This window comes from Melanerpes formicivorus, unplaced genomic scaffold (genome assembly GCF_026170545.1).
Source record: "Melanerpes formicivorus ecotype bairdi unplaced genomic scaffold, bMelFor1.0.p_v2 SCAF_20, whole genome shotgun sequence".
Lineage (NCBI taxonomy): Eukaryota > Metazoa > Chordata > Aves > Piciformes > Picidae > Melanerpes > Melanerpes formicivorus.
This window is the reverse complement of record NW_027142372.1, coordinates 13,104,807-13,117,686: the sequence shown is the minus strand read 5'-3', so window position 1 is coordinate 13,117,686 and position 12,880 is coordinate 13,104,807. Positions and strand designations below refer to the sequence as shown.

The following is a 12,880-nucleotide window of genomic DNA, read 5'->3' as shown; positions in this document are numbered from 1 at the left end:
AGAGTATGTAGCCTGTTTTGGTTTTTATTACCCATTCCACACAGGCTGTATTTTTATGGGTTTTAAAAAAGTAGACACTTACTGCCAATATATTGCATTGCCCTTTCAGGGTTTTTTTCTTTTTTTTTTCATTTTGAAATAATTTGTTGTTGGAATGAAAGGAAAAAGTTTCTTCTCATTTCATTCTCAAACTGTTATTAGATTTTTAATGTGCTACTGATTTAAAACTTACATTTGGCACCGAACTCTCTTATTTCCATGAGCTTTATTTAACTGGTTTCACTTCTGCCTTAGAAACAGTCTTAGCTTAAAAAGAAGCTGCGACTAAAAAACATCTCTATATTGGAGCTGTTATCTGTATAGAAGTCTCCCTTACAAAAACCCCACAAAACCAGAAGTCTGAGGTGCTAACTTGAATCTTTCTCAGCTAAGATTTGCCCTGTGTCTGTGGTCTCCATCAGTCCATATTGGTGTACCTATTAAAGCACACTGCTGTTTCTTCTCTACCAGTACACCCGTTTCCTTTCCACAGGACACTGGTGCTGTTAAAGGGCTGTAGGTTAGAACATGGCTAGGACATTTACCTGGCTCCAAGAGGTGCTTAGTACTGCTAGGTTTACAAATTCAGAGGCTTTCATGGCTTGATGAATATCTGAATTGAACTTGGTTCCCAGTGATTAGGTACATTTTGTTTAGTAAGAGCCAAGGGGCGAGTCTATGCCTGTTCTTGTTGCTGTTTGTGTAAATATCCAGCGTATTAACACTTCTTGACAGGACTGGATGGAAATGACATGAAAGTGGCTTTGAAGTGAAAGACTTTCAGTTCTCTCTGAAGTTCAGAATGCAAATAATTAACAATCCTTTTTTTACTAACTTAAGTAAAATCCCTTAAACATCCGTTTTCTCTTCTTCATTTGTCTTGATTAAGAATGCCTCCCTACTTAGAGGCTGGAAGTAACTGGATATCAACTTCTTTTTTTGGAGAAAGTTAAATGAATAATGTCATTTTGTCTGGTTTATTTTCTGTCTTGAGATGTAGGGGAAGCTTTCTACGACATTCAAAAGGTAATTTCTCATGGCTATTTCTGGATATGAAATTTACATCAGGCTTCATATCTTCATATGACTTTAAAAATTGCTGTCTACTAGCGATTTGCATTGCTTTGGCCAGAACTATACCACCTAGTCAACAGGGAGGAGTAGAAGGATGGGAAACTATTAAAGAAAGGTAGAGAAAAGCCAAAAGAAAACATTTGGATTATAAACCAGAGATAAATGCAGAATATATATTTTTAGTAATCTCTTTGCTTGGCTGTTATTGACTATAAAGTTTGCATCTGCATTTAAACAGCTTGTATACATCTGAAATCAAATTTGAATGATTGCAGGCAATTCCAATTTTACATGGGAACTGGGAAGACAGCATGGTGAATCATGTGAGTTGTAAGCATCTCTCACAAAATGTTTCAGCTGTCAAACAGTTCAGATCAAAGGACTGACGGAATGAGCAAGTCTATCTAGGCAAGAGGTGTTGCATCTCAGACTTTTTTACTTCTGGCAGTTTTATAAAGGAAAGAGCTTAGCAGCCCCAATCTCTACTTGTGCAGTGGTGGGTTGGTGTTTAGATTGCAATTTTAGGCATTGGCCTATCTCCTCCAGGATCTGAGCTAGACTTCTGGCAGGTGCCTGCCAAATTCACTCGTCACGGTGCTGAGATACACAGGGATTGGGGCAGTTTCTCTCTTGGAGGCTTTCAGAAAAGAAGGAACTATTCTCCTGTATCATTTCAAGAACAGTCCTGCATTGTTTTTAGAGGGATGGATTTAGTGATGGTTTTGTGTATGTGGTAGTTTGAGGCTGTGCCTTTAAATTTTTTCACAGATCTTGAGCAAAAAGTAGTAAAATGTAAATAAATCACTAATGGGTGTGAAAAGGAAAATAATGATAGTTCTAAACAATCCCAATGGAAAGATAACGGACTTAAGCTGGTAATGTAAACAATCTCTCTCTCACTTCCTTGGGCTGGGAGATACTAACTTGCTTCTGCTTGACCTTGGCTGCATTCCTTTGGCTAAGTTCTAAATTCTCTGCTCTGTCTCTTGTCTCTTTTATGTCCAGGTAGGTTGGGGAGGCAGGGAAGGAGAAGATGTTAGCTCCCCTGGTCTTTGGCCAGGGAGGTTCTGGTGGTGTTCATTAATTGTAAATACCTGTAGATATTGTAAATATTGTATATTTTGTATATATTCATTGCATCTTTTGCTTGTAAATACAGCTTTCATTTGCTTTTCAACCCACCAGTGTCTCATCTAGTCTTCATTTCCTGGGATTTTTCTGATTTACTTCTAGTGCTAGCCAAACTCCAGAGAGAATGTGGGTTCTCTGTGTTTTCTGAGTGTGCCTAGGGCTGAATCTTACTCTATGTATGTTGAATAGCTCTTCTTTCACACATAAATCACTGTTCTGTCATATTTGCCTGCTGTGAGATGTTCAATGCATATCATCATTTACATTAAATGCGTTATATATTGCTTTATGAATTATGTTACCTGCCATATAAGATTATGTTATGAATTGGCAGTTAGAATATTAGAACAGTGGAACTTTTTACAGCTTATGGTTGTGATCCAAGAGGTAACTCATGCCTTTTTAAAGTAGTCTTCAATGGTCAAGAGGGAAGCAGGCACAAGACTGAAACATTTTGCTATGGATCCAGAATTTAAGCAGAATCCTAGTTAGTAAAAAAAATAATACTCAGTTTGTTTGCTCGAATCTGTAGCCTGTTCCTATCTGCAATGATTCTTTTGTTCAAGTCCTCTTTTTACTAAATCTGTAATTCCTAGTCCATCTGAAGAGGCTGGAAGTGAACAAAGGTGATTTCCCCATGTCTGAGGAAGGAAGACTTCTTTCCTGAAGGGGTAACAATAGGTTGAGTTGAACTGAAGGAGTGCTGTTTAGGGGTAAATGTAGTTTTAGGAGAGGAGCTTCAAACAGCAGCAGATCAGTCATTATTCTTCTCCTCTCCTACTTCCCTTATTCATATCACTCAGAGGTTTAGAGTCACATTTTTGATAGGGTAAGCTTGATTCAGGAACACGTCACAGCACTTTCTTTCTCAGGAACTCTGTGTGTTAAAATAGAAAATATTTTTTTTTTCAAATGGAAAAAGTTAATATGTTAAAAAGTTGAAGAGTTTGGCATGTACTCTGAAATGGAGGAGTTTTACTCCTCATGGAATGGCCTATTTCATGCTATCTGCAGTCAGAAGAATGCAAAGACTAAATGCAATTATTTATTTACTTGTTCCTGTGAGAGAAGACTCACAGTGTGTAAAATGTCAGTTACCCAAATCAGGGACCACAGTTTTCATGTTTAGAACACTCAAGATCTGTATTATGAAAGGATAAATAATGCTCTTTGTATTTGCTTCATAATTTCCCTGATCTACACTAAGTATGTTTCACTATACATATGGTACCACAAATCTCCTAAGCTGGTATGTTCTTCTGATGAGAGGGACAACAAAGTTGGTGAGGGGTTTGGAACACAAGCTCTATGAGGAGAGACTGAGGGAGCTGGGGGTGTTTAGCCTGGAGAAAAGGAGACTCAGGGGTGACCTTATTGTTGCCTACAGCTACCTTAAGGGAGGTTGTAGACAGGCAGAGGTTGGTCTCTTCTCCCAGGCAACCAGCACCAGAACAAGAGGACACAGTCTCAGGCTGCACCAGGGGAGGTTTAGGCTGGAGGTTAAGAGGAAGTTCTACACAGAGAGAGTGACTGCCCACTGGAATGGGCTGGCCGGGGAGGTGGTGGAGTCACCATCACTGGAGGTGTTCAGGAGGAGACTTGATGGGGTGCTTGGTTGCATGGTTTAGTTGATTAGGTGGTGTTGGATGATGGGTTGGACACAAACTTGAAGCTCTCTTCCAACCTGGTCCATTCCATTCCATTCCATTCCATATAGGCATGATTAGGGAAACCTTTGTGGGCTAGCAATTTTCAGCATTTTCACCCAACAATTTTACCTGAAAGAAAGAAAGATTCATAGCACTGGAGACTAATCACAGTACATCAAAGCAGCATCCATGTCACATAGCTATGCAAATTTACTTACCAACATTTCATGCATCAATCTCCTGCCTGGAGCAGCAGATACCTGAAAGCTCTTAACACCATTTTCAGGCATGTGATGCCCCACCCTACAGTATGGCTGAGGACAGTACTGTACATAACTAACTTAACTCAAAACATTGCAGGAATGAACATTATTTTTCTGCCAAAAAGCTGTGTTACTCATGAGAAAAAAGGTTAAATATTAATATTGCTGAAAGTTAGCCTGTCCATACCTCTTTAGTACTTGGTAATAATGTTCAACTAGGAATGCCCTGTTATTTCTTACTCAATTTGTATGCCTTCTGACTGCATTAGCTCTCTGCAGATAGTAGCAATTTTTAACAGTTCATCTTTTCTTGGCATTACTGAAGTTTATTTTATGTATCAAAACAACAACAAAAAAAATTGTTATTCATTCCACAACTGATAGTTCAACAACACTCACCTCCACTCCTCCTGACTGCAATATGCTGGTATTCCCAGTGTACAGATCTGTGATGCCATTTATACTCTAGTTTAAATAGTATATGCATACCCTGTATTTGCCAGACATCAAATTAGACAATATGGAAAGGTCCTGCAGTGCAGAAAATTATGCAAGATGTAACATAATATATGTTAACAGCCTGAACTAGTTAATTCTTCCTAAATGTCTTCTCTACTAAGCAATGCCTTCAAGTTTTTAATAACATAGGATAATAACTGCAGTTGCAATTCAAATGCACTTGATTAGAGCCATAATAGGATTTCTTCTTATGTTTGTTTTGCTTCCCTGTGGCTTGTTGTACAAAATGACAATCAAACATGTAATTAGTTATGATGAGTGTAGTAGTTGGGAGGGTATTGTCCTTTGCTCCATTTTCTGAAAGTTGGTGTCTTATTTTTTTTCTGTAGTAATAAATGTAATGCACTCTAGAGATACAGGTAGCCCTCTGGATTTCTTCTTTTTATTTTCATCCCATTTTTCATTTTGTTCTCCTTCTTAGGTTAAAATACTTCTGCCATTGTGCAGCCAATCAGAATAGGGGAGGTATACCTGAGCTTGTGAAGAAGGCAGAGACAAAACTTGGCAATCCAGTCACGTTACTTAGGAAAGTAGACTCTTCCCTTTCTGTAATACATCTAGAAAAGGTTTAATGTCATGAACATAGAGCAGACACTCGCAAAAGGAGTGAAAATAACATGAGAAAACTCCATGTGAGGTTTTTTAGCACTGTGGCTCTTGTAAAGGTAGAATTGTTCAGTCCTTAAACCAGATCACGTTTTAATGTTAGAAGTCAAATCCAATCTTGTTTTAAGGCTGTAGGCTTAAGATAATTATTCATGTTTCACTAATTTAGAAAAAAAGCATCATTTCCAGTACATTCCAGTGCATTTTGTAAACCTGGCAGATGAATAAATAAATTACAGATCTTTCCCCAATAAACCATCTTCTCCAATCACTACAGATTTTTGTAGCATTGTGTTTTACTTCTTAATGCCTCACAGAACGGTGATTATTTTTTGCCAATCTTTCCAAGCTAAGGTACAGTCCAAATGAGCAATCAGCAGATTGATAGCTGAAGCCTTTGGAGCAATGACTTGGCTAGTGGGAAATATGTCTGATCAATGAGGAACTCTGGGAGGTGCAAGTACAGGTTTTGGGTCATTATGGTAATAGTGGAAACTGCCCAGAAAGTGTGACAAATAAACCATGAATACTGAAATATACCACAGCATAGCTGTACCGTTGTTGAGACTATCTCAGTGTGTATCTGCACATCATTGACAGAACTATAAAGATGCTGATTTTGCAGACATTTCTTCCCCAGCTTGATAAGTTAATATATATTGTTTAACATGATAATGTAGCAAGCTGTTGTTTTGTGGTTTGAAAGCCAGCTGCATTTGATTGATGCCAGGAATGGAAGTATTTATAAAATGACACTGAATCAGAAGTAGTCAGTTTATGGGTCTGGGGAAATGAATCTTTTATGAAGAATAAAACTTTATGATGAAGGAGGAAGACTGAGGAAGTTTGCATCTTGAATGAAGCTCTTTTGGACTGGATGTATGCTGCAGAGACTTTTAAAATAAAAATGTGTGTCACTGTATTTTTAGGAAAGATATGTGTATAAGCATGGCATTTTGTGGTGTTAGTCAACTCCCAATACATGATCATGTGTGTGTTCCCTCTGTGAACACCTCAACTAGGATAGGAAAATTCTTCCCTAGAAATACAGCTACCAAACATTTCTTGGTATATATTTTAGCTGCTGGTTTAAAGCTGTTGTGATTTTCAAGGCATCAACCACAAATGCTAACCCATTCCATCGTTTTACATATGTGGAGGGTTTTGTTTGTTGTGTTTTGTTGGAATGGAATTGGAGTTGTTAGCACCGTGCTTTGACATGAGAGGACAGCACTGCACTCCGGTTAGTTTGCAAACGCGCTTGTGAACACAAAAGTGTAAAGGATATGTTTCTGAGGACAAGTGTTTTCAGTGTGGCTGCAGAAGCCTAGCCCTAGTTTTCAGCTCAGTGTCTTTTCAGCAGCTCCTCTGGTTGTTGTAGCGATGTGAGTTTATGGGTAATGTTTAAAGAGGTATAGTTTTCCATATCATGAAGAGAAAACATGTACAACCTTACTCATACTTCACTAGTGCATAATATCAAAAGACATCCTCAAATTTTCTGTACACTTTTACATCTGCTATATGAACTTACGAGAACAAAATGACTTTTGCTTAAATGTAAATGACACTTTGATAGTAGCTAGAAACCAATTTCTCCAAATCTTTGACAGAAGCAACACAGAAACAAATGGTTCTAATTCTCTACAGCTTTTCTCCTGGAGCTAGCATCTCTATGCAAAATGAATGTAAAATTCTGCTCTTTTGAGTTGCTGGAATTTCTTATCTATATGCAACAGAGGAATGATTACACAGAACAAGATAATGTCCAGTGACTTGAAAGGTTGAAGAACTGCAGCTGGCAAATCAGAATCAGATTCATATTCAGCAATTGTATTAAGCCAGGTTTATGCCAGAGTTACAAGAGATTTGTGGGTTTAAATGAGATCTTAAAATCTGCAAGTGCCTTCCACATGCTTGTCACCAGAAATATTTCAGTAGAACTGTCTAGGACAACTGGCTTGCTGGATTTCTACTTCAGTATATATTTTAATCAGTTTCTAAATCTCTGCTGACTATCAACTCTTCTGATAGATTAATAATGGTAGCAACTGTGAATGCATTTAAGGATAGTCTAATGTGCTTTGGCACGGCATCTTATTTAATTGTGTTTTTCAGAAGAGAGTTGCATACCAAACCCACTGAATTTCACATTCAGTTGGGCACTATTTAAGATCTCTTGATGATATGCCTTAACTCTTATTTATCTCACTGACCTCTGGTGACCTAGAAAATATTAATGAAACACATTATCTTACAGGAATGTAAAAAAGAAATAATAAAATGCTTGACACATGATAAGTATCTAGAAAATAGCCCTTGTGGAATGGGAGAATCTTCACTCTTTAAAACAGAAAGATGCTCTTTTTTACTGTTTTTTTTTCTGAAGAAGAAGTCTCAAATCAAGTAGGTGAACATATCAGGGCTAGGATCGCCTTGTAATATTGGGAAACATGGCATGGCATCCAGAGGTAAGCTCCTCTGAGCTGTCTGACCTTTAATCACTGGTGAATAAAACCAACATGCTCTCAGATCTCTGTTATTTTTCTCAAGGGGGAACTTTGCCTGAAGTAGCAATGAAGCAAAACCTTTGAGAGCTTATATTCAAGGTCACTACAACAAGAGACAAGACTTTGTGCTCTGGGAAATATAGCAAAAGTAAAGAAGAAACACATCTAAACAAGGCAGTTGTGCTTGTTTAACAGCGAACCAGGCAGGGTTTGGTTTGGTTTGTTTTACTTTTGCCACAATACTTCATTTCTCTTTGATTTTAAGTGTTCTCTGCTTGAAGACATTCACAACGAATATAAACTCCCTGATTATCATTATATATGAATGAGATATATTTCTGCTGTGCAGACATTTCCAACGGAAAAATCTTCTGCCATGTCTGTACCAGAAGGTTTTAATTACTTGGGGTTGTCTTGCCACAAAAGGCTACTAACATCGCCACAAACGCAGGAGCAGACCAGGTGAAACTACTTAGCAGTCTTGGGGAGAGGATTATGTATTGTATCCACCTGGTTCTCACAAGTGAAGGCAATCTCTTACTAATTGCATTCTGTTGTCTCTCCACCTGCCCCATTAGGAACGACTGTGATGCGTATGACAGCATTTGACGCTGACGACTCTAGCACAGACAACGCTCTTCTGCGATACAACATCCTCAAACAGACCCCTACTAAACCATCGCCTAACATGTTCTACATTGATCCAGAAAAGGGAGATATTGTTACAGTGGTGTCACCTGTGCTGTTGGATCGTGAGGTAAGTGAAGATTTTTCTCGTTGCTAGTCTAACATTTCGGTGTTTGTGCCTGTGATCTTCCTTTGATATGTGAAAAAAGGTTTAGAGTCTTGCAGCAGTGGGGACTCAGATGCTCAACTTTGAGGAGTCTTGTAAGAGTTTTGTTCATTTCTTGTTTGGGTGCAAGAAGCTATATGTTGTGATCCAGTAAGGGGACAGGTAGTCACCATGCGATTTTAAGATGAATTACCACAGTGCCAAAATCTCTATTTATTGCAGGCCATTAGTATCACGGGAGCATAAATTGATAGCAAAGAAAGCTTAGGTATGATTATTTCATGTTCATAAAATAGTAAAGCAGAGAAAATCTGTTAAAATAGAGGTTTAGTTATCAGAATATATGAGATCTGGGCACAAATTCAATGATGACCTAAACAGTTTCTCTGTAAATCACCATTTCCTTTGATTAGGTAATGCTGTGTGCTTTTAGGTTCTGGAAGACCAAGTTGTTTTCTTGGCTGTTTCAAGTATGTGTTGATTTACTGAACTTGACTTCTAAATTGATTAAATTCAGGACTGTCTAAAGTTCTCAACACTCAGCATGTTATTTTTCATTTTAACCAGGTGAAAATGAGCCCCATACCACTTTGTGTTTTAGGCAAGTAGCTTTAATGCAGGCTTTTCCAACAGCAGATATTTAGTAGGCAAACCAAGCACATGTTCAGGACACATAGTACAGTAGAGCTCTGGTCTGAGGCTGTAGATTTACCTTTCAAGTTTAGAGAGATTCTAGTTCTTTCCTGCTTGTGTGTGGCTGGCTGTAGCATCAGGTCCAAGACTTATATAATCACTATCTTTTTAGCTAAAGTTTCCCTTCTAAAATAATTGTTTCAGTTCAAAGGCTTTATAATTTCTTTCTGAAGTCAGTTTAGCTATTTTTATTCCTCACAAGTAGCCATTCCCCAGATTAAACCAATTTACTCAAAATTAGAAAATCAATGGAAGGGAATGAACATGCCTGCTTTTCCTGGTATCTTCCAAAGGTCACTGGTGATTCATGAAATAATGATGCTGTCTCCTTAGAAGAAATCTGTCCTCAATTGAACGGGTGTTATGGCTGGGTAGTATATCCTGAAAACATCATCTGAATTCCTCCTGATATTTAGTAATAGTCAATTCAATACCTTTCTTTTGAAGGTGAGATGGCAAGCTGCAGACTTGTTGAAACTGGAAAGTAATTTGTGTTGTTGCTGCCAATGCTGTATATTTTATGAGCCAAAATGTAGGGCCGTGTAAAATATTAGCAGTAAAAGCAGTCCAAGTCCAGTTTAATATTGTCTAGACAGGTGGAAAAAAAAAGCCAAAATGGGGAAAAGGATTGTTTTCTATTTCCATTTGGAAAAATTGGTCCTGGTGACTGTGATTTTTCATGAATGCCTATTCAAACCAGAAACTTCTCCTAGATTTGACTTAAACTTTAAACTGGATGTGTCTGTGATTTTTCTATCTTTTGGTAACTCTATTGGTTTTTTATTTGGATCTTTGAATCTTTATTTGAATCTTGAAAGTGCCAGGTAAAAGTGGATTATTCTTAGATATTCCTTGCAGGTGTACTGTTAAAAGCTATATTAGCCTTAGACAAGAGTTAAGATGGACACAGAGAAGAACTCTCTTTCTCATGAATGCTATGTATACATACCAGAGGTTGATATGAACTCTCTTAAAGCATGTTAAAATACTGATTAAAATTACTTTTTCCCCTTCAGCACCGCTTGTATCTTGATGATTTTAGGAAACTTTCCATTTCACCTAGGACAAATTAACAGCTCATGAGTTGTTTGGAGTTTTGGTTGGTTTGTTTGTTTTAATTTTCAGCATCATTTACTTCATGTTTGCGCATCAGATGGAACTGGGGAACCGTGCCCAGGAGACTGGGGCATTGCCCAGTGTGAGAGGCTGAGATCTGGAGACACAAACATCTGGCTGGTTTTGCACATACAGCATAGTCCATGTTATTTTTTCCATGCTTGAACATTTTCACAAAAGTTGCTAAGGCATAGACTAAGAAATTCTTGTTTCAGTGTAAAGAATCAACATACAGATATTTTTCCTAAAGCAAAATATGCTTTGGCCATCTGGAAAGCCCAGATTTTGTATGCAATTGAATGTACATGGGAGAAGTTTAGTGTGTATAAGTAAATACCTAAGTTAATATATTTTCCAGGTAATACTTTAGAAGTGAAAGTACACTCTAAGTAGACACTCTTCCTTAATTTTACATTTTGTTTTATTTTTGCCTGGTGAACCTCAACTGTGCATGTTTGATGTTTTAGCTACACAGGATCAGCTCAAAATGAAGACAAATGTAATAAATTCCTATTAGCCCTCAAAATCTCTTTTCCTGAGACTGGCATTTATTAAGTCTCTTGCTAAATTGAGAATATGGAGATGGGAATGTTCCCTGGCATGTTAAGTGACCTCTCCCACAAGGGCTATTCCAAGGCTCTTCTGTGCCTAAGGCAGCATCAGGAGTTTGTAACTGAAAGGCACCACTCTGTCTTTAGGGTTGTTTTGTTTCTTGCACTCTGTAGATGCAGAAAAGGTTGTCTGGGGTCTTTTCTTTGAGTTGCCTGTCCATTTCCAGATCCCCAATATAACTCTTGGATTTGTTTAACCTTGGTAGAAATTGAGTGGGTGTTTGGTTTAGCACGGATGGGTGAAGGTGTGTTTTGGAGCTGTTTCCATGGTGTAGTATCATCTACAAAAACATCACTGTCTCCAGTATACGTGGAATGTGTGTGTAGGAATCCTGCAGATTACAGTAAGCAAATTGCTGAGTGCTTTTGATTTCTAGATTGACGTCTGCAGAGGGAGACCCAGTGCTGCTTCATGCCTCCAAGGAAAGACTTCCCACCATGCAGGACATTTATTTATATACCAGAATATTTTTATTTATAAATTTTTTGAGATTCAAAATTGTTTCCAAAAGTGCATGATCCTCAGGGTTTCCAGCAGACCACAGATAATTTATCAAAGAACATCCATTTTCATTTTCAGGAGGCAGGTAAGGACATATTTTTGAAGATTAATGTGTTTTTTTTCCTAGGGGGAGTCAGGCATCCTTGAATGTGTCAGCAATAAAGATTGAAGAGTGTTAAGGGGCAAATTATACCTCCAGATATCCATTGGAGAATACCTTTTGATTCATAAATTCAGAGAGAAGGATGCCCTCCATCAAAGTGTATGGTTTAAATGACCCAAAAGAAAGAGAGAATGGGAAAACAAAAACAAGAGAAAGAAGAGGAGGAAAAAAAAATAAATAAAAATAGGAGGGGTGAATAATGAAAGGAAAAAACCAAAAAACAAACAAACAAAAACCACAAAAAATCCCACCAAAAAAAACCCACGAAACACCAAACACCAAAACCTTGAGGAAGTGTCCTGAATTTTGTATTTCAGGGATGGAGAGTCCATTTCAGGGATGGAGAGTCCACTTCAAAGTGACACTTCCCTGCAGTATAAGTAAAATAATGTTCTTCATGCATACTGGAGAAAACACTTGTGCTCTTGTAGACTCAACTCTTAAATTTCCTTTATGGATCAGTAATCAGTTTTTCTGCTGGCAGTCAGGGCTGTTTCACCAGTGTTACAGAGCCCTCTGCTCTGCAGGAAACTAGCTGTATGATTTGTACAACTTTTATATGACCAAAGTGCTTTAAGAAAACTGCCACCACAGCTGCTGAGTGAAATATTTACTTCTCACAGCTTGAGGAGTAATATGCTGTTACTTTTGCTAGGAAATGCTGTGCTTAATTTGAATCAAGGTTAACAAAAAGTTTGACATATGTGCTACATGCTGGACTATATGCTGCCACGTGTTTTTAAGCACCTCAAGAGAACTAATTCAAGCACTCTGTGATTCTGCTAAACCCTTGGCTAGCTTCAGTTAAACGCTCTCCAGTGAGACTGAGGTTCAGGGTGCCTGTGCAAGGCATGCCACTGTCTCAGTAAGTGAGTGCTATATTTTGAACCAATCTCGGTGCATCAGTCTACTATCATTTGAATCATATTTGGATCTCTTTATAACTTGGAAACATAGTGACGCAAGCCTTATGCCATAAAAGATGAGAATCCTGCAGTTTCATTAGCCCATCCCACCCATGTTTATGTGGACCACTTGTAATAACGTAATAGCTGGCTGAGCCTTCCACTTAATCAGATGACTCTAAGCTTTAAACAACAACTGCAAGAAAAAGCAGTCTATAACAACTAGTAAATGTCCATTCCTGTTCACATAGTCATGCATGACAGTATAGTAGCTAGCAATTTTTCAAGTCAACAGCAGCCTGCCAA

At 38.0% G+C, this 12,880-nt stretch overlaps 1 protein-coding gene across 2 annotated transcripts in view; it reads left to right on the top strand.

Moving 5' to 3' along the window:
* Window positions 1–12,880, top strand: part of CDH13 (cadherin 13) — a 517,521-nt gene that overhangs the window by 357,709 nt on the left and 146,932 nt on the right. For both annotated transcript variants that reach the window (XM_068150857.1, XM_068150856.1), the window contains exon 7: window positions 8,370–8,548. In XM_068150857.1, the coding sequence (XP_068006958.1) occupies window positions 8,370–8,548 (179 nt within the window). The remainder of the gene's footprint in view (window positions 1–8,369; window positions 8,549–12,880) is intronic.